We start from the raw sequence: 24,091 nt of genomic DNA on the forward strand, positions 1-24,091 counted from the left end.
TTAAAATTGTCTATGCTAATTTTATTATGAAATGCTACTCTAATTTATAGGTATTATTTAATAAAATAAGGAAAAATTAAGTAAACAAAACATGTAAAGCTGTAATATAAAAATTAAATATATATATGTTACAGTAAATAGGTGAAATTAGGAATTACATGTAATTACTAAAATTTAGGAATTACATGTAATCCCCGATGCACCTAGTAAATACTAGTAATTCCTGAAATGGCCTAGTTATTACCAGTAATTACTAATTTTAAAATGAATTTTTACACCTATTTACTAACTGGTAAAACAATGTTGTAATATGGTCAGCTGATCAAAAGTTAGGGTAATACTGACTATAGAAGATCAGTGAGCAGTCTTTTAAAAAGTGATTAGCCTAAAATGTATCTTTTTTTTATAGGAGCATTAGCTACGAATTATACAAAAAAATATTTTTTTTTGTTAAATCATTAATGAAAATGATATAGTGAAATTATAATTCACTTTTAGCAGTCAATCTGGATCTAATTTACTAAAAATAAGCTGAGAAACCTGCTTGATGAGTTGTGCACTTGCAAGTGAATAAATGGACTTCATTAAATACTTATTCATGTGACCTTCAATTCAACCCCTAGCTGTAGATAAGTTATCGATGGATTCAGATTTAAAATTGTAAGGGTTTCATGGAACCCAGTATATCGCCTACATTTGCTGTTAGTCGCAGGCTCAACAAAAATGGGGAAAAAATATTAAAATTTTCCTCCATATACTATCTTTTGTCTAGGACTGGAAGAAGCTTTTGTCCAAATTTGGTTAAAAACCAGGATGGTTTATGAAATCTAATAAATGTTTAAGAAAAACTTTTATTGGAGAGTGTATGTAATGTAAAATGGAGAAAAAAGAACGAAGTACATTTATAAGGAATATACGAAAAAGGATATTTTTTTCCATCTTTACTTCTGGATATTATCTTATGATCATAAACAAGCTTCTGTCCAAGTTTGGTAGAAATTCAGGATATTTGAGAAAGTTATTAAAATTTTAAAAACTTTAACCACAGTGTGATTGTAATGTTAACTGGCATAAAACTAGATTTATAAGTAAAATACGGAAAAACTTAATTTTATTTTTACAAAATTTACTTGAAAAATATCTTATTATCATAAACAAGCTTCTGTTCAAGTTTGAGAGAAATCTAGGATAATTTAAGAAAGTTATAAAAATTTGAAGAACTTTAAGGGGTAGGCCTTCGTAACACCAAAATTTTCCTCTCGTTTAATTTTTCTTATATTTACATCATTGAAAAGGTAGGGGTCCATGCATCATCTGCCAAAGTCTTGCAGAAATTCACCGTTTCATTTTATGTTTAGGGTATATTGAATATGACCAGTTTTGGGGTACCCTACAAAACGATCGAAAACACTTGTAGGTAAAAATCATTGAGTGTTTTTGCACATGTTGTCACGATTAGAAATACCTATGACTGTTAAATTGCATAGAAGAAACATATTTTAAAGTAAATCTGAAACATAATGGTAATACAAATAGCCTGAATGTTAAAAAAATACAGGTTTTAATCATTGGTACGGCGAAAAGTCTGGCCAGCTCAGATAAGACATTTTTTTTCAAATTTAGGCAGAAAAACATTTGTCGTTTAATTCCTGCAAAAAAAACGTTTAAACACTTGTTGGTCATCACTCTTTAAAATCACAAATTTTTGCTTTATCGCATGTCTATCATCAAAAAGAGGTGGCGAAGTTGCCTGTAAACTTCTCACAATATTTTTCAATTTTGGAATGATATCATTTGTCTTGCATGCTGAACATGATTTTTAGGGAGTTTCAAAACTTTAATAATAACCATTTTCCAGTTTCAATTCACAAACACTACAGAGTATACACTGTATGTGTCTTATATTCCTTAATCCTTAATTAAGTAAGCTCTAAAATACCTACCCTTTACGTTCTTATTTTGTATCTTGATTTATAACTTTAATTTTTAACAAAAATATCAAGTTAGTAAATAGCTGTAAAAATTACAAAAAAAATCAGTGAATACCAGTAATCACTGAAACAACTAGTAAATACATGTAATTACTAAATTGGCTAGTAATTACAGGTATTTACTGAAATGTTTAGTAATTACGTGTAATTCCTAATTTCACCTATTTACTGTAACAGGTAAAGAATAAAAGTATGCATTATAAAAAAACATATTGCTAAAAGGAACAAAATATTCTACTTCTGTAAATTTCCATTTTGTTCTTTTTTCATCATTTTTATATCATCAATACTAGAAAAGTCATCATCACTATTTCTCTCACTTTCTGCAAATGAACAAATTCTTTTCGAGAAATCAATGTCAACGTAATCAGTTTTATTGTCACTGCCGTGAATTTGAAACTTGTGTCCGCTCGGCTTTGGTTCAAAACATACATCAATATAGTTAAGTTCATCAGTACACTAAAATAAAACAAAAGGAGAGTGTTGTACATACAGAAAATGATATTCTACAATTTAGCTTTGAATTATACAGACATTATTACTTTAAGTTTGTTAGCATGCAATTGACATTCATAACCCATATTTGTTTTTGGTACGCATGTCTTCACCAATTCATTACTAAGGACAAACGTCACTAGTGCACTTTATGTTTTGTCATGTGTACTATTGTTTGTTGTTTTGTCTTTTTTCATTTTTATCCATGACGTTGTCAGTTTATTTTCGTCCCTCCTTTAAAAATCATCAACACATCCAGACAGTAATCTTATAATTAAAACAATTGATCAAAAACAATCGCATACCAAATATTTTTACTTTAACTGAAGCAATAATGAACAGGAGTTGGTTGACAGTTATGTTATACCTGTGTTCCAGATGACGGCAAAATTATTCTAATTCTCATACAAAAGTAAACAACAAGTTATAAACCCATTAATATTTTCTATCTCTTTTTTCAAATTTCTTGGCTTAAGTTCATAATCATCAAATAAGTGTTATCAACGGATTTGTACATAAAGAACATAAAGAACATTTGTTGGAACTTGCATGTAATTCGTTATATTTGTTGGCTATGGTGTGACAGTTTTTCCTGGACTTTTGAGTTTTGAATATCCCCTTAGTATTTTCTGGATCAACATTTTAGCTATCAATTGACTCCAGTAGCCTTATCTTCAATAATATTCAAGATAATAACACAAAACTGCAAAATTTCATTTAAACAACCAATTTAGTGGCAGAAACCCAAACAAATGGTTGTTTGGTTTGTCTGAACATTTCCGGGCTGATAGATTTTGACCTTTTGAACATTTTAACTCCATGTCAAAAACTGCATTTCAGCCATATGTTCTATTTTAAGCCATGATTGCCATGTTTGTTGATGGTTTAAAAATTCGGATACATTTCATAAACCAGAGGAACAATTATTAAAAGGTAAGACGTATTAGGCACAATAGTTTCAGAGGAGAAGATTTTAAAATGTTAGCAAACTTGATGAACAAATTGTGTAAAATTGTCTTAAAAAGGCAATAACTACTTCAGGGGTCAATTGAAAAAAAATGGTCATTTAACTATTTGGTAGATCTCATTTTGCTGATCATTATTGCTATATACATTTTATACATATTTATAATAATGTTCAAGATTATCACAAAACACTGCAAAATTTCCTTAAAACTACCAATTTAGTGGCAGCAAAACAAGTACGAGTTATTCAATTTGTCTGAAAATTTAAGGACTGATAAATCTTTAAAAATTGAAAATTTAACCCGATGTCGGATTGGCTCTACATAATTTAGTTTTTGAGATATAAGAAAAAACACTGCATTTCACCCATATGTTCTATCTATCGCCATGGCGGCCATGTTTATCTATGGATTAAAACTTCGGATACAAGTTATAAACTAAATAGCCTAAGGAATATTTAGTAGAAGTTTGAAGGTATTTGACCGAGCAGTTTCAGAGGAGAAGATTTGTTTAAACAGTTTACGACGACAGACGACGACAGACGAAGGTTGCCAAGTGATGGTATAAGCTCATATTGACGTTGAGCTAAAAAGAAATCATTTGATATTTAACGTGATAGCACGTTCTGTTTCAATCTTGCACAAACCTTCGACTCAGCAGTCTTTGCAAATCCGGATGACGCCCCAACAAAAGCTAAAAAGTAAAAAAACATTGCTTACTAAATGAATGTATTCTTAAAAGGCCCTCACGCAACATACCATTTAATGATAATTTTGGAATGATATCTATAACAGTTTAATGACCAGAAACACTTACTTGCATTATTTTTTCAAGGCGTTAATGTTAACAGTAAATCATCAAACCCAAACACTGTTTTACTTGTGTCCACTACTTCTTCGCAACCGTAAAAGATTACGACAAATTTATTTAAAAGAATTGCTTGTTATATCCTTCGCATGATTTGTCCTTTTTTTGACCTAAGTTTTATGAACGCTCAATATGAGAGTTATTTCCCCTTATGCATTTGATATAAGTGATATGCATTTCTATCTTGTAAACCATAAGTGATAGAGACCTAGGATCTTTTAATTTGAGGTCCTTGGTCCAAAAAAATGAAAATAAGGTCAAGTCAAAGGTCAAGGTCATATTCTTATTTTTGAATTTGGCTTATTTTGCATTATTCCCAAAAACCGTATAAGTATAAGATATCAACAAATTATTTTTACTAAATTGTTAGTTGCGACATGTCGTAACACGTAAATTTTGATTGCAAGGGTACGTTGAACGTAAAAGGGAGTTTTGTCCCCTCTTGTATTTAAAAATACGCGTATGGTGATATAACTCATTAACCAAATATAATTAAGACCTATGGTCTTTTGATTTGAGGTCCTTGGTTTATGACCTTGAAATTGATCTCAAGGTCATAGTTTAATTTGACGTTCTTGATTTTGACCTTTGCTTTTACCTCATATGTATACATGATAAAGCCATGAGACTATTGGCAAAAACAATTAAACAAAATGGTTAACCTTGAAAAAAAAAAACCGGAAGTGACCTTGAGTAAACCGGAAATAATTTTTTTTTGGACTTAATATAAAGATATATAGAACCAGATATGTTTGGAATCAGTGTCAATTAAATATTCAAATATTATCGGAAGTAGCATGTTTCAAACCGGAAGTAACAAATTAAATCCCTTATTTAAAAATATTGTATAGAAACCATATATTTTTGGAATCAGCATGCAATAAGCTATCATTTGACGATTGCACTGACATTTTAAACTTAATTTTACAAATTTCATATTAAAATACATTGTTTTTGGTGGAAAGACCTTCAATTATTCTGTGAACAATTGGTTTTTAATTTTACCTATATCGTTTTTGCGTTTTCCAAGTGGATTCGGCTTTCTTTTTGGCGTTGCCGAATATGACACGCACTGTCCTATGCTTAGATGTGCTCGCCTCTCGATAGAATTGTAAACAGGCATATCCATGTTTTGAGCGGCAGCATTGTGTACTTCATTGTTCTGATTTTCATAAAAATTATTCTCAACAGCACCAATACCTCCTTAAAAATTATATAAGTGGAGTGTTTCTTTATGTTTATCAACTTGTATGTTTAATTTCTATTGAATAATTATAAACAAGATTAATTAAAAATATGACTCATTGTTTAATTATTATTTTATGCTATGTACTTTACTGAATGTATCAAAATACAGGAAAATGCATTACAATTTGTCAATTGGACGACTAAGTGTTACTATTTCATCCTATTTTTACAATTTTTACCTATTTTGTTCGTTTTTTGATATTCACACATCGTTGTCAATATAATAGAATTTTACGAGACTGTCATACAAGTGAGGGTGAAACTAGCTATAAAACCAGATTTAATCCACAATTTTCTACATAAGAAAATGTCTGTAATAAGTCAGGACTATGACAGTTGTAATCCACAAGTTTAATGAGGATGGGCTTTTTTTTGGCCATTTGCTGATAGAGATTCCGTTTTTAATTTCCCTCAGAGTTCAGTATGTTTGTGCCTTTTTCAAACAATTATCTACCAACAGACGTAACAGTTCTAGTAACAAACTATAGACCACTCTCAACCACGAGCAAAATAAAACCTTATTGTCAGCTTTTAAAGCCGTCAGTATACCAAAATATTCAACAATACAAAACTAGAAATCAGAACTTTTCTAAAATTTAAATTCTTTAATTCTCGTATTCACAATTTCCTTCTATCATATAACGCCGAATCTACCGCTGTTTAATTGATTTCATAAAAAAGCGGTTGTAATCAGGTATACCAGCTTGTTATTCATGTAATGAAAAAGCTAGAAGATTTTGACGAAAATATGTAGTATTTGTCCATCTGCCAAACAGTTTCAAATTACAGGACGCGGTTCAATAAAAAAAAATAAGGTAATTTTGGATTACAAAAAATTTAGAGGATAGATAACTTTAATTCATATTTGTGTTTTGTAAATAGCGTTAGAATGAAAACTTGCAATAACGAAATATAATTATTAATTTTAAACATACCTGCGTCGATAAAAGGCTGCCATTTGCAGCAACTAAAAAGAAAACGAGTCATTTAAAGATGCCATACTGCAATGAAACTTTATCACATGCAACCGACTTGCGTTGAAGCAGATATATTTGATTCTGGTTTTTTTTACAATTTCTGTCATTCATGAATAATAGTTCTTTTTTTTTTAAATAAACTGTTTTATATAATATTTCATTTTTCAAAATACTCTTTTTCCTTACACAATATGTTTTGCCCAGCCTAATTTTGCACAAAAGTTTCGTAATATTTTATGAGCACCTGAGATCACCCGTAGTTTTTGGTGGGGTTCGTGTTGTTTATTCTTAAGTTTTCTATGTTGTGTCATGTGTACTATTGTTTGTCTGTTTGTCTTTTTCATTTTTAGCCATTGTGTTGTCAGTTTGTTTTAGATTTATGAGTTTGAATGTCCCTTTGGTATCTTTCGTCCCTCTTTTATAATCATGAGGTTTACCAGTATATAAATTCGGCTTCTCAACTATTTTGATTTGATCCTGACTAATGAGTTTTTTTAGACGCAATTTGAATTTGGCATACCAAATAATTTTCTAAAAATTTTAATAATTATTCTTATTATCATAGCTATCAACAGTTTCCATGAACTCCCCGTGGTACTTAAGATGTATAGCCAAATGCAATTACAGAACCAATGAAGGATTAAATGTCGTAAAACGATTCAATTCATTTACTGGTTTTTTTTTATACTGTCGATTACTTTTTAGCAATGTTTTTTTCTCTTTATGTTATAACTTGCTAGATATAAACCATGAATATTCAATAATCTAGGAGAAAACTTTTTACCAATTATGTTTCTCTGTTTTGCTCATAATATTGCAAATTCAGTGAAATTGCATGCCACTGTCATATACGTTAGAGGTTTAGCTGGCTTTAAAACGATGTATTCTAATTGTACATTTGTCCTTATAGTATATCATTATTTCTATCGTTATTCAAAGAGATGACTGACACTTTCTGCCAGTTAATATATTTGTGAATTTATTCAGCTGGTCATTCTTGCTGTTAAAAATGATATTTGAAATACTTTTCATGATTAAAAAATTAAAGCAAACCATGGGTGCAAATCGTCCATTTCAGAAACAAAACACATTAGCAAAACAACATTCGCAGTACTTATTCGTGACGATTGTAGCCATCAAACTAAAATGTTAAAAAAATAAGAAAAATAATACAGAATTGATTATCAGATTTTTCTATTAGATACATCTTAATTGTTTGTTGAGCAAATGCTCTTATTGATTTTGTCTTTGATAAACAAATTAAACAAACAAAGTGTAAGACCCCCCTATCTTCTTTTTTTTAACCATTGTCCCTTTATTTTTTTTATCTGACAGGCAAATACATCGACAGCGCTACTAAAAAATATATATGATATATCATTCATCATAAATCATTACTACACGTTTGGTAGTATTTCAACATTTGTATTAATCTCAGAAGAGGAAGTTTTAGAGAAAACTGAAGGAATAAGATAAATCGGATACTGTTACAAATAAAAGCTGACAGTCCTATAAATATATTTGATATCACATTTAAAGTTTATGCTTTACATATTTTATTGTTTTCTATATTATATTGTATACCTTCCGCTTTTTAACCTATTTGTTAAAGATAAATTATGGTTCAAGGACGTCGATCTATCTCTAGGGTAACACATCAGTGCACATCTAGAGTATTCGAGACATCATACATAATACTATTACATTATTAATTGTTTTAAGACGGATATGCAGCATATATCAAGTTCAACGTTGTCATTAAGAAAACATGCTGTAGGAGAAATAAGTCATCTTCCTTCAGCACCCGTAGTTACCCATATTATATGTCGGGGTTCGTATTAATCAGTCCTTGATTTTCCTTGTTGTGGTTTGTGGACTTGTTTGTCTTTTTAGCATCTTACGTTAATGTCATGGTACTTTAATGCTCTCTTCATTATCTAAACATATAATTTGTATATTCAGAATCTGATTGTGAAGCATTACCTCTTAATTGATAGAAAAGTGTTATCAAAATGCAAACTTTTTGTGAGTATACAGAAATTAGTTTAGATAGAAAAAACTTTGTATACCTGAGTCTCTCAAGTGCCCTTAATTTTCCTGGAAAAGCAATTATACATATATTGAATCATTATGAGCAATTAAAGGCATTTTAAAAACCTATATTTGTACAATTAAGGTAGCACAATACAAAGATTTTATAACTCCAACTCCCAAGTTTTAAAATGTTGTAACTTTCTTAATAATGATTGAAAATTTATAAAAGTGGTAGTTTTGGATAGCTAACAGATTACTCTTTCAAATTAATGCAATGTTAGCATTATGCAACAATTATGTAACAAATTATAATGTTAACTGTGTCTAAAATATTTTTCACGAAATTTCCACTTTCAAATAAAATTAGCTTCTGCATAGGTATCCCTAGAGGGTTGATTTTATTATATGTTGTTCCTATGGCCATTATCTACAAAAGGGTGTCTCAGATTTCAGATAGAATGTATAAAACAAATTTTACACCTAATCAAACATTATCTTCTTTTATGTGGTTAGGATGTTTACACTAATTAGAGATTTATGAGAGAATGGAATACCATAAGAACAATTTGAGACACCCTTTTGAAGCCCATGATGTGTTGATTAAGATTTCGTTAAAATTTTCTGTATGGTTGAAGAGATGATAGAGCTAAATTCATTCAAGTGAACTGACCCAGATTTTGCCACTAATTACATAATAATTGATTACATAATGATTGCATAATAAAAATATTGCAACTATTTAAAAGATTAATCTTTTATCTTTCTATATATGCCTCTTTTATTATTTTCTATGCATTCATAAGAAAGTTACAGCATTTTAAAGGTTAGTGATTGGAAGTAAAAAAATCTTTGTATTGTGCTACCTTAAGACTTATTTACATGTCAAATGTTTTGTTTAACTATAAAACTAAAGAAAAATATTTATGAGGAAATAACAAATTATATTGCAATTATAGAACTCCATAGCACCCAACCCCCCTTAAATCCCCCCAATATAAAACAAAGGAGAGGGGAAGAAACCACCCACCTACACAAACAAACAAAAAGTGTGGTGTTTAAAAACCTTTCAACCGACGTTTTTCATTTAATAACCTATGGATAATATGTCGTCTATGGATATATAACTATACATTTCCTTTTTGCCTTAAGGTGGTCTATATAACAATGGCCGTGATATTTATCTATTGAATTGATTCAAATTATGCCTTTTTGTGTCCTTTTATAGCGTACTTAACATTTTATTTTTTTTATTTTTTGCAAGATGTTATATGGTGTATAGTGTCCTGCAATATGTTACTACAGTAACTTCAAAATCAAATAACAAAACGCATCAAAAACGAATGGAAAAGAACTGTCATATTTCCGACTTGGTACAGGCATTTTCAAATGTAGAAAATGGTGGATTAAACCTGGTTTTATAGCGCTAACCTTCTCACTTTGATGACAGTCTCATCAAATTTCGTTATATTTACAATGATGCGTTTACTAAACAGACACAATAAATAAAATAGTCAATATATGGGTACAGCGGTCATCATCGTGTAACAATTTTTAAAAGGAACAATTTAACACAAACACATTCATTGATTTGCGTGTCTGACGTCAGAAAATTTTATACGTCACATATATTTGTTGTTCAATGTACAAACAAACAATTTTAAAATTTCACATAGGCAATGTCAGCATAGAGGGTTAAAAAATCAAAAGTATATAAGAATAAATTTTAGAAATAGATCGAGATTAAAAAATAGTCCAAAAGTTATATAGAATTTATAAGGATCCACAAATGGTTAATTCCAATACGCGATTGAATGATTTTGACGTGTGTGGTTCAACGTATTTTGTAATTCATAATAGAAATATATCATAATGACATAAAATAGAACAATATCAAACCGAAGGGATCTGTTAAAGTACAGAGTCATGTTATAAGAACCAAAGAAATACAAAAAGTCGCATATACACAACACACCACCAAAAAATGGAAGACAATACAAACACATTGACAGGATGTATAAATACCGGGCCACGTTAAACGGATACCACATAAAACAATTCGACAGTAAAAGTAATATTAATAATAGAACAAAGACAAAAGACAAATAAAAGAACAATAAAACACGTTGTTAAGACGATAAACAACATCAGTACGAAGAATCTATACATCAAGACCATCATGTATTATTTGTGAAGTTGATACGGAATATTTATCAACAAGGTCTTGGTACCTTCCGATGAACTTTTTTAGAAAAAGGACGAGATGTTCTTTGACATACCCCTGGTTCGTCAACTTTCTACTCAGACACTGATGACGTTTTACAAAGTCTGAGTATGAGCTGTAAGCTCTTGAATATCGAATAAGTTGGGAAATATATATCCCATATGCAGGTGAAGTTGGTATATTGCTACTAAGGTGGGGGCAATTTATAATTAAAATTGTCTCGTTTGTCATAGATTCTGGTACTGAGATGACTGTGTAAGTCAAATTCGAGATATAAGCGTTAGAACTATAAAGCACTAACTGAAATATCATCGAAAAGGTTAAGTGTTGCTGCTCTGCGATATTTTTTTCATTAGTATTTCAAAAGAAAACTTACCCTTTTTGTACTGCCAATACAAAACAGCAACTGCTATTAATAATGGAACAATCAGGAGAATGAATCCAAGGTTGTCGTTTTCATGTGTAGCATCTGAAAAAAGTTGCACTCAACAATAGCTAACACTAACTTTATAATAATCTTTCAGCTAGGTTTCGTCATTTCTAAATGACATACATGGCATCGAATATGCTAATGCAATCAACACATGCAACAAGAATTTCCGTGGTAAGCATACCAAAATGGTTTGGAATTCGTTATGCAAATTACCAGAAAACAGAAAACAGCTATTTGACTTATCCGAATAGCGCTTGTCGCCTGAATGATCGTGACCAAATTTTAATGTAGTATGCTCAGTAGTACTAGTTATATTTGAAAAGTTATTTCAACATAGTGAAAAAATATATTAACCAATAAATTGTTGGTTTAAGACAAATGATAACATAGCTCAAAAGTTACAACTTGCTGATGTGTGCCTGTTAGCTTAGGATAAAGTTGTTATACGTACTATTACTTAAGAAAAAGACGACATGATAACAATTTGTTTTACGAATGGAAAGGACAGACACTGTGAATGTAAACCAACGAATACAGTTACTTTGAACGAGAAGGAGGATTTGATAGAAGGTGAAAACATATATATCGATCAGCAAAAGTCACTTTTTAGGAACCACCTGAGTGGTCTCTTCATCCAGTGCGATAGTATCTCAGAGTAGGGTGTAATGTCTTCATTAGGAATGTAACATTGTGATATGTCACGGTAGAATATGAATTAACATGTCGTGTTCGAAAACATTAGCGGCTACAATTCACATTTTGCATCCTAAATATGAAGTGAAATATGAAATAAGTTTACGCCACTTGATGTTGAACAGCCATTAACATAGTTATCATCATCATCACCAGCATCATCATAATCATGAATATCTTGTTCTTTTGTTTGGATACATAAACATTTTATGATTATATTTACCTGTTATGAAGGGAATTGCATCTGACGAACCACTGTCACCTTTTATATTTCTGGAGAAAAGTCGAATTAGGTATTCAGTTTCAGGAGTCAGTCCATCTATAGAATAAGTGTTCTGGTTGTGGTCTTTGATATGTATTACTTTCCATTTTTCCTCATCTCGTCTACGATACTCGATAAAAAAGGTTTGTGAAAATCCACCATTGAATCCCGCCCGCCAGCTTAACATGACCTGACGTTTCTTAGGCACTATATTGACTATTTCAGGAGTTATTGGTTTACCTGTGAATTCAGATATTGAGTATTATGTAATTGCTCATACGAAAATTTATTCAAAATTGAAATTTATAGTTATCAACTGATGTAATTGTAAGTATCTCAGCCGTAAACACACGGTAAAACATAAGCAAGAAATGTTGCATTTTTTAGCGATATAAAACAGATTTATAAATGTAATATATAGATATAGGAAGATGTAGTGTGAGTGTCTATGAGACAACTCTTCATCCAAATAACAATTTAAAAAAGTAAACCATTATAGGTTAATATACGGCCTTCAACACGGAGCCTTGGCTCACACCGAACAATAAGATATAAAGGGCCCCAACATTACTAGAGTAAAACCATTCAAACGGGAAAACCAACGGTCTAATCTATATATATAAAAAAACGAGAAACGAGAAACACGGATAAATTACATAAACAAACGACAACTACTGTACATCAGATTCCTGGCTTAGGACAGGTGCAGACATTTGCAACGGGATTAAAGATTTTAATGGTACCAAACCTTCCCCTTTTTCTGAAACAATAGCATAACATCACAACATAGAAAAACACACGATAAAATATCAATTTGCAGGCTTAACTCAATCAAAAAACGTAAATTAATACACTATGAACGAATAAATTTGATCTGCGATATCTGAATATATGAATAGATATGGTTAGTAAATCCCTGTTATGCCATAAAAGCTACTGTTGGACATTGTAAATATTTAATAAACCAAAATGTGTTCGTTGTGATCTGTGGGCTGTTTTATGTTGTTGCTTGTTTTAACACGGTGATGTCTATTTTTGTCCACAAACGTTTGTTTCATTTAGTATATCCAGTATTTTGGTTGTCATCAATCCTATTTGATAAACAAAGCTTATGTATAAAAAAAAGAAATACACAGGTTCATTTAATCATATTCTATTATAATTACGCCTTACTTGCTGAGCTAAGGATAAACGTGAAGTTTGATGATCCATTTTGATTAGACAGTTTAACTGTGTACGGTTGGAAAAAGGTTTTATTTTCAACCTTCACTGGTATGGTTAGTCTCCTGCCGTTCACATTAACACTTTTGTTGTACAATGTATCCAATACTGTAACATTTTCAAAAGTATAGCTGCTATTTGAATTCGTGATATCAGGAGTGATGGAAAAGTTTGTCAATTTCGGAAAGCTTACAAAATCAACAGTTATGGAACTCATGTGGCCTAGAAGTCCGTATTGTGTTTCATTGTTCGAGGTTACAAAATATGGTTTTCCTGAAGTAAAATAAAAAATGTGATAATTGATAAAAAAAATTAAAAAAAATAGACATACAAAGGTTGTACAATATATTTGTTTTTCATATGTGAACACCATGTTTTTATCTTTAACAGCTTTTCTCGGTAGGTGTATGATTAACGAAATTAGATTAAGGCATTATACTTGAGATCACCCAGGCATTTAGTATGATTCTTTTGTTTAGTGTTAGGTGTTCTATGTTGTATTTTGTGTACTGTTGGTTGTCTTTTGATTGTTTTTCAATTATTGCCGTCACATTGTCACTCTGTATTCGGTTTATGAGTTTTGATATGTTTCGTCACTCTTTTACATATGAGTAAAATAAGAAAATAACTTGGTTCATAACGATCAAAATATGTTCATATTCACTACAAGATTCCACGTTCATTTCACAACGTTTACTTCCAAAACTTACTATAGCAGAGCCGACTCTTGAAATGTTCATACAGTAATATTATATATCTTTTGTAACATTACTCTTTGTTGATGTTTTATTTGAAGACTGTTTTATACAATTTATAATAAGTTTTCACGTAATGTACTTTTACATATGCAGGAGCAGCTGATGGTTATTGTGCCTATAATGAGTTTGTGTTGGTTTTATTTAGATTAAGTATAAAGCAGTAGGTCCGGTAAGGGCCGATTTTGGCCTCAAATTTCAAGTTCATCTGACGAATGATTGTAGACACTTTTTAAACACTTAAGTGTTTATTGTATTTGAATTAATTAGTTTATGGGAAAGATTTTAACTGATTAAAACATTTAAAACGCTCCGATTCTAGCAACTTACATTTCAATATTAAGAATGAACACGAATGCGACCATTTTCAATTAAGACGGAAACCGTCTAAAATTTAACTAAAATGCTAAAATTGTGAAGATTTCAGTAATTTAGCATGACTTAATGATGCTGACACCCGATATATGTGCATTGTATTGTCAAAAACAGCTCATATTTATGTAGCAGAAGCATTTTACTTTCCAATGAATAACTAAAAGTTTACATCTTAACAATTTTGTAAAACTGCTAAATTTTGGGGCCAAAAAGGGGGCTTACTGAACCTACTCCTTTTAATGATACCCATCACTGATTGATAATATCAAAAACTAAATATGCATTTCGGATGAATATCGAATAAATAAAAAATAATGGACTAATTATAATCTGTATAAATAAAAAGTATTTGTTTTCGGACACATTTTAAGCAACAGATTTAGCCATTGATATGACAATTCAATGTGTTATTCAATGGTTAATTCCTTTGTCCAATAGAACATGATGGTTTGTCTCCACAACTTAATATTGAATCCACGAGTTACCGCATACTGAATAGATTTTGGTCACTTTTATTAGTATCGTTAAACAGGTACGCACCATCAGGTTGAAGTAATAATTCACCAGCAGTGAATAATTCATCTTTTATGGACACATTATTGGAAGCTTTGCAGATATAAATTCCTCTGTCCTGATGTCGGTCAGTTTCACCCTTTATGAAGGGGATGTTAATTGTACCAGTTTCACTGTTAGGCAAACTTCTAATCAATTCTAAATATTCAGACCTGTGTTCCCACTCCTTAAATATATAGACATTCGGGATCCCATCAGGTATACAACGTAGTTTTCTGTCGGTTTTATTTCCCACAAAACTGACTTCTATCTTTGGAGGATCTGTAAGTACGTAACTTGCAAATAGTAATACTGGATGTCTTTATAAAAGCTAATTAGAAAACAAAATAAATGGTGTGTAACAATTTGTTGATCTATTAGTCTGTGGTTTGTGTTTGCATTTTTTACTTTCGATTTCACATCCCTTTTCTTATTATTCAGCTAAATATGATTTTCATCGGAAATTGAATGATTTGAATTGAAAAATGTCATATTACATGCCGAAAAATCTTTCTTTTGTTGTTAACCATACATGAAGACTTCTTCACAAGTATTGGGGTATGTCCTTGTTTTGGTTTTTTTAATATACAAATTTAAACTTATATTTGAAAATCAGAATTTCTGTGATTTATGATGATGTGCAGTTATACTTAATTAATCTTGATACTAAAAAAATCACAAGAATTCGACATTTTGTTAGTAAAACAAATTCTGCAGACAAAAATGAATCATCTGACACTTTAACTATGAAAATGCGCTTTTACAATGAACAATACGTTTGTTAAGTGTTCAAGACGTGTTAAATAAAGGAACAAACTGTTGTCTTCATGATATAAAATTGAGAATGGAAATGGGGAATGTGTCAAAGAGACAACAACCCGACCATAGAAAAAAAACCAAGTTCAGTGATAATGAACGCTATATATAGTCTATTTCACTTAATGAAAAGTAGTCAGTGTAAGCTAAACAAAATCATGCCATTTTACTACATAATTAAGAGATAAGTTGTTGAATATGTTGAATACATCAATCCAATCGGACTAAAAATAAAGGATACCTCATATACCGGCAACCATACTTTGACCTATATTTTGAAATTGACGTGACAATGAGGATCTTTTGTGAACAAAATTGTCCATAAACATGATAAATGCGGATGATTTCAGTTCCCCAATTGCATATTGTCTGAGTCTATGAAGCAGCGTTCACATAAAGCAAGCATATTAGTATGTAATATAGAGTGTATATCTACCAATTGATACAATATTTCCGAGCTTGCATTTCTTTGATTACATGGAAGTTATTTGTTCAAAGAGTCTTAGTAGTTAAGTTGAAGTCATATCTTGTTTAACGTGATCAGCTTACAAATCCGGACGCATTGAGACCATTCCAAGTTTTTGATAGGAAATGCACTGCATAATATTATTATTGTTTAAGAAGTATTTTGTGAAATTGTTCACTTTTTCGTCACCTTTCTTTTTTAAACATAGTGTTGTCACTTTTCATCTACTTATGAAATCTAGGTATTTTGTTGTTGATATTTTATGACTCCTAGTTAAAAAATTCTACATATCATACAAATCAAGGTATAATCATAAAAGTGAAGGAATCTCCAAAGTAAGAGAGACGGGAACTCGACAAAATAAACGTCTTTTTTGCTGTGCATGCATCATGCACCCTGCCAGACACATGTAGTTAAAATTGACACAACATTAATATTTATATATCATATTACGGATCAGGGTTTATTAGCTACAGAGGATGTAATATAAGTTATCTACGTTCATATCCGTAGATATGGATATTTTAACACCCTGAAGTACCCCAGTACACCGTGAGGCGTAGCCGAAGGGTGTACAGGGTACTGAAGGGTGTTAAAATATCCATCTCTACGGATATGAACGTAGATAACGAATTTATCCCCGGTCTTAGTCCGAATCGGGCGAGTTTTATGGAAATTCGGGTACAAAGTGTACAGGTAGTCAAATATAAGACGTTTTTAATACGGAGACAGAGAAACTGGATTGAGTCAAATTTGGCGCTCAATGTTGTGAGCGTTACGCCATAGATGGTGTGACGTCAACGTTGGTATTTTGCATAGCTAGGTCAGTAGTCCCATTCCTTGAAAATGTTACAGTCAAGTGATGCATTTAATGACATGAGTGTAAATGATCGGCATAATAGGACACAATCGTTAATGAATCAAATATTTAATTACAAACATCATGGATAATCTACAGATTTCAATATTTCACTAGGAGCAATCATGGAACTAAGGAAAACTTGCGTGAAGTTCCCCGGGATAATGGTTAGCAACGTCCGGGGATATGGGTTAGCAACACCCAGGGGCTATGGGTTTTGTAACGACGTGCGTTAACCAATCAAAATCCTAGATATATACTAAGCCGGGGATAAGTGATTTTATTCGATATATACGGGGTCAGTTAATTTATATATCAGACGATATCGAGCGAATAGGTTATTGACCTTTTTCTTAAAATTTGCCCAATAATAAACACGTATGTAATATGTTTTATTTTCAATGAAGTTTTAATAAAGTGCGTTGCGGATAAAACGACAATGTGATGTTTGCAAAAACTAAAAAAATCAATGGTATTCAGGGATCTCCATGGCCTGTTTAACGATGGCGCCCCGCCATCGTTCAGATGTCTTGCGCCATCGTCAAATGACTCGCCCCATCGTTAAAGTGTCTTGCGCCATCGTTAAATTGTCTTCCGCCATCGTTCAAAACTTCATCATTTTTTTGTAGCCCAACGCCATTTTTTTATCAATTATAATCAAATGCATGTAATTGCATAACCCTTAGGCTTTTTATGTTATAATCCAACACAGTTCTAACGCCTGAGGGATATCCGGATTAAGATCGCTAATCACTTGTACCTGAGCTTGTACAGGTAGATCAACAAACCAGACAGGAGAATACTATTTGAGGATAGACGATCCATTTGTCGAATTAATCAACTAAGTTTCAGCAAATGATTATGATAATTTAGATTAAATAAATAAATTAATAATCCAGTTACAAAGAAAACAGTTTAACAAGTCGAACACGTGCTTTATTTTGACTTACGCAATCAGCATCCCCCTTTTTTAAGAAGTACAAAATAAGACGCAAAACAGTAAATATTATTTCATCACAAATAACTCGAGTACTGCTGTAACGATAATTTAGAATGACTTTAAAAGTTTAAAAGTGAAAACTTAAAAATATTTCCTGTAAAAAAATATCGTATCGTAATTCCGAATTCATTTTGTATATAACAATCAAATTGATACATCCGCGTTTCCGGTTTCTATTCAGACTCGAAAGATGCATGTTGCACAGCATCAATTTGTCAGATAAAGTCATTAAAAACCTTTTCATTTGCTTTACAAATCTCTTTCACCTTTTACATAACCCGTACGAATCGTTTTGTTGTTGCTGCAAATCAGCCATACCGGTAATGGGTTCTGAATTTGACAGTGTCCATGAAAAATAAGCTCCACATCATATGATTTTTAACCCCCATAACAATTACAAAAAATACAAGAAATCTACATGGGGACCTTCATGACAGCTTTTGGTCATTCTCGACTAAGGGGGGACCATGAAGACTTGGCATTTGAATGGTTAAAAACGGCAATAAATGAACATATTGATATTTCTAATTCTATAATAAAAATTCAAATAAATATAATTTAAACATGTTAAATAAGCAATGAATTAGCATGTTCACCATTCCTTGTATGGAGGGATAAAATACTTCCGGTCGCGCTACACTGTACAGTGTAGACACGGTTTGTAATGGTGAAAGTTCCTCCATGGTTCAATTTTCATCCATGGAGATCCCTGGGTATTTCCCTTTGTTTAAATTTTAATCAAATAGTTTTTATTTCCCTTAATATTTATGTTGCGTGTACTTCATCCTGATGTTTCAAAATATGTTATGATGAGTAATCCTAATTAAAGAGGGACGGAAGATACCAGAGGGACAGTCAATAATAACATAATATATATGTTTAGATAAGGGATTTCTTTCTACATTTCTGATGTTGCATATAGTAAATATCTTGATCACAAATAATCCTTGTTCTAACAACTTACAATGTACTTCGATTGTAACGCTATCCGAATCAGTGCCTGCCATGTTTGATACTGTACAGACATACTGTCCTCCATGTTTTCTCTTAATATTGCGGATACTTAAGGTTGAAGAAGACTGAATATTTTCAAGCTGACTATTCATTTGGACCAATCTGTCCCACTTCAATTCTGTGATTTCTAGTTCTGAGCTGTAATTGCAGTATATTGACAAATCATCTCCTTCCTTAAGTATAACTAGCTTGTGATTGGGGGAAATCCACACATCAGGAGGCACTGTATGACATAGAGTTGTTATTAACATCACTAGATGTAGTTCGTTGTACTATATAAACAGTGAAGTTCACACTATTCTAATGTTTAAATTAAGAATATTTCACAGATACATGGACATGAATCTTCATTTATGTAAAAGGTCGAACGGTATGTAAAAAAATAAACAAATTTACATACTTTAATTCATGAATTATCCAAAACTCAAAGTAAAACTACAAAGTGTTATTGTTGTCTTCTTTTTATAAATTTGAATATCGTTTTAGTATATTACGCCTACGTAAACATAGATGTATATGAACTGAGCAACTGTTGTATCAATAAAGCAAAAAGCGTTGCCTTGAAAGCGCTTTTCTAATGTAACCTTTATTAAAATATGTTTCAAATTTGGGTAACCCTGAGTAGTATATATATAGTAAATGAGTGACATGAACCAACGTAACATATTCGGAATAGTCAAAACCATCGACGCTTAACATTGACAGACAAAATTGATCATCAACTTTCTAAAAACTTCTACATTTTTCGACGTATTTAAATTAAATTTAATGTCGCAGGAATAACCACTGGCCTAATGATAATAAAATGGACTACCAGCGCAATTCATGAAATATTTGCAGATTTTTCGCGAAAAAAATGAAATTGCAAGATGAAAAAAATCTATACCGAAATATTACCTCTGGTCTTATTTATATATGGTTATATCTATAGTTTATATAGACTTTGTTAATAAAGATATGTATATACATGATATAGCTATCTGACTTTTGAGTACACATTTCACGCAGACAAATGTAATAATATAAAAGAGGTTTGAATGTTCTTTGAAATTAAGCATGAACAATATTTATTGTATAGGACTATATTATATATAGGACTTATGTAGTACTCACTGTAGACAAACAATCGTACAGTATGCTGTAATATATGACCCGTAGTATTACTTCTTGTTGCACATGTGAATAGTTTCAAATGATCTTTCTGCGTTGGTAGAAAATAGAAGACCAAAGATGACACTGCAGCTTCCTTTACAGTTTCATTGTTTGTTATCCAAACTAGCTTTCCCTTTGGGATCCCTTCAATGACGTTACATGTCAGGCTCAAAGTTTTATTCAAATAACCATACACAGTGTTATTAGAACTTTCGTTTTTTATCGTTAAGTTCCTGGGGGCTTCTACAATATACAACTGATTAAAAAATACCGAAACAGAAGAAGAAAGATGCGACATGATGGTCTACTATTATTTAACCAAAACAATTGTTTTATATTTAATCGAAAAACGAAAATTAGAGATACAAATCGATATTTAAACGCATAGGTCGAAAACAAGCTGAAAATACCATGGCAAGAAGAAACAACAAACAAAGTCAATCGGACCAATCATGTCAAAAAGATAAAAGATTTGAACACTTTAACAAAAAATATAATAACAGAGTCTTTACAATATTCTACAACTTCATAACATTTATATAACACGCAATAGACCTCTAACGTATTTTTTTGTATTAAAGATAACAAGTAAAGACTAAACAAATGTGCATGCATTGCATCTAATACAAAATAAGTAAGATAACAATAATAAAACAGCAATCAATCGAAGATGTAATTGTTTAACAACAGGCATAGCCTGCTATCCATGTAGTAAATTTGTATAACTTGTGTTGAACTTACTTGCCATTTCCAAATTAAAGTACATTTCCTGAACTTTGTCTTTTGGATCTCTTCGAACGCATTTGTATATCCCTCTGTCGTCAATAGAAAAGTATCGAATTTTTAAATTGTACTGATTTGTACCGTTAGTATGTACAATTACAAATCTGTCTGATTTTGGTAACTTCTGATTTATGGTTTTTCCAATGGCATAAATAAAGAAGTTTGGTGGTCCATGCCAAATTATTGAATTATTCGACAGCTGTTCACATGGTAAAATGACAGTTTCGTTTTCAAAATGATATGACACGTTTACAGCCAATAAATCTACAAAATTGAAAAAAGAAACGACAAAATGTAAATCTTTTTATGCAAAGTGAAAAGTTTGAAACAATTTATTGCTATTATAGCATTGGGTGTGTTAGAAATACTATTACAGATCGGGAATATTATTTGAATATGCTGAAATTGGTATTCTTATGTCCTTGCAAATGAAATTCTTTTTTTACGTTTAATGTATACCACGCAATTCATTTTTATCTGGGGTTTTGACCAACCCACTGAATAAGTAACAGTGCAGGATTCACTACTACATAATTATGATCAACCGAGACACGTGTTATATTTTGAACTACTTCTCATTTTCATGATGCAGAGCGGGATAAAAAAAATAGTTTTCACTTTTTGTATCCACATTTATAGTCGTGATATAAAGTATTCATTCCATGTTTAGATTAACGAAGATGTTCATTTGCAAATGTATGAATTATTCGAAATTCTAAGGATTTTCTTATCCCAGGCATAATACCCTTAGCCGTATTTTGCAGCCCATTAAGAAATTTTGGGCCCATAATGCTTTTTAACTTATACTTGTTCGGCTTTCTAACTATTCTAATCTGAGCATCGCTGAGGAGTCTTATATAGACAAAACGTGCGTCTAGGGATAAAACCTTAAGTCTGGTACCTTTGATAATTATTTACACCACTAAGACGGTGGCATTGCTTTTAACTTCGGTGAATAGTTGTTTCATTGGCAGTCATACTACATCTCCTTATTATTATATTCAAACATCTTTCAAAACGATTGGTTTCCAATTATCTTGATAAAAAAAAGAGATACTAGTATTTACTATAGAATACTGAGTGTGCTATTTTTCTATTTAGAATTTGACAGGTTCAGAACATGTATTAAAACTATATCTGCTGATATCATATTTCATCAGAACTGTTATAGTTATAAATGCTTGTCTGAAAATTTGTACAAAAAACTGTCAGTATTGAGTTTTGACATATTTCAGTTTAGTTTAACTTTATCTTTTTTTTCTTTTCAAACTGATCTCTTTATTTCTGCAGGTAATGATGCAATAGTTTCCTCTATCATTGTAAGCAGCTGTACTTGCGTTTTGTTTTCAGCTTTGCAAAGTTCGTTTCCTTTTAATATAGATACAGAAATTTTTGATATTTTTAATTAACTTGGATATTTGCCAATGTTAATGAAATCATTTATGATGCTTTCCATGTTTATGTGCGACAAGGACGTTAACTTGGATATGTTTTGTAAACATTTCAGCGTTGGATCTTTAAACCTATGATGTTTTTCTTATCTATTGGACACAGTAAGTGTATACTTGGGTAACTTCATTAGAAATGTCAATTTTCAATTGAAATTAATGCACATGTACAATGCATAAAAAATAACAACATTTTACAAGGCGGAACAGAAAGTCGAATCGTGAAGATTGTAAACAATACTATTTTTAAATCTTAGCATGCACGTTGAAGATTATGTTATATATTTAACATTAAACACATTTGCTTAATAATATAAACACTTTTATCATGAAAGTCCCAGACACTATATAAGTTGAGAGTTTTACCAATAATTCCAGACGTGTTTTGAGTCGTCATGAACTCGTAGTAGCAAACAATGCATTGTAATTTATTGAGTCGATTGCATTGGTCAGTTTTTAAAGGATATATTAAAATCCTGGTACCTTTGATAACTATTAACCTTCTATTTGGGAAATTACTATGCAAATATATTCTGACGTCAGGGTATCTAGAGTGTCCGACCTTTATTAGTTTACAAAATAATGTGAAAAACATTGAAAAACTATTTATTTTATAGTTTTAAAATGGTTGTGATTGACAATCAACATGATGAATATGCATTTGTTTAACAGAATTTACATTTTCTCCTTCTAGTTTCCTTGTCTGATCATAAATGGCTGTCGATCGGTAGAAGTGCGAAAATACCTAAGGAACATTCAAACTCATTAGTCGAAATAAAGCTGTACGCTTGGTCATATACTTTTATATAGGATGTATTTTCGACTACCATTCAAATGTGATCGGTATTAAAAAGAGAAAGTTAAATTGTGTATGAGTATTTTCTCCTCAACCTATTGTTTTGTTTACCATGTGGTATCTTTAGTTTTATTAATTAATTTATTTTGTAAAACAACAATGCATACAACCAGTGTTTTTTAAAAGATATCAACTAGATCATTTAGATAACTGATTTAGATTATGTACAAATGGCTGCTACAATTATAATGTGCAATAAATACACAATGTTTTTTTTTTATCTTACCTTGAAAAATAAAGATGAGACATACTATTTCTGTCAGCATATCAGCAAATTGTGGTGTTATCCTACAAACAAACTGTATTGTATAAATAACAAGTCATGTAAATAGTTTCAAGATACACAAATTGTATGATCAAAACACCAATCATGTCCGTACAATAGTTTTGACAATAATACAAATAAACGTCACTTTACCAGAATGAACTATCAAAATATGCAATTCCTATGGGAGAGCATTGTGAACATAATACATAACCAGTTGGTGTCATGGTCAGTTATTTCATTGTAAAGGAATATGTGGTATGAGTGCCAATGAGACTACTGTCGATCAAAGTCACAATTTGTGAAAGTAAACCATGCTGTGTGTTATTTTACGATGTTTAT

The 24,091-nt window shown here is 31.1% G+C and overlaps 1 protein-coding gene across 1 annotated transcript; it reads right to left on the bottom strand.

Annotated features, from left to right (window-relative positions):
- Positions 1 to 23,767, bottom strand: LOC139528882 (neural cell adhesion molecule 2-like). Its single transcript, XM_071325117.1, has 13 exons — positions 23,711 to 23,767; positions 21,139 to 21,444; positions 20,359 to 20,640; positions 19,196 to 19,468; positions 15,079 to 15,372; positions 13,361 to 13,681; positions 12,149 to 12,427; positions 11,176 to 11,268; positions 8,614 to 8,641; positions 6,503 to 6,534; positions 5,325 to 5,522; positions 4,099 to 4,145; positions 1 to 2,450 (listed from the first exon to the last, which is right to left on the bottom strand). The coding sequence occupies exons 1-13, from the start codon at positions 23,748 to 23,750 to the stop codon at positions 2,226 to 2,228; spliced, it is 2,418 nt and encodes an 805-aa protein (XP_071181218.1). The 5' UTR covers positions 23,751 to 23,767; the 3' UTR covers positions 1 to 2,225.
- Between the last annotated feature and the right edge of the window lie 324 nt (positions 23,768 to 24,091).

The sequence above is a fragment of the Mytilus edulis genome, chromosome 6 (genome assembly GCF_963676685.1).
Source record: "Mytilus edulis chromosome 6, xbMytEdul2.2, whole genome shotgun sequence".
Taxonomy (NCBI): Eukaryota; Metazoa; Mollusca; class Bivalvia; order Mytilida; family Mytilidae; genus Mytilus; species Mytilus edulis.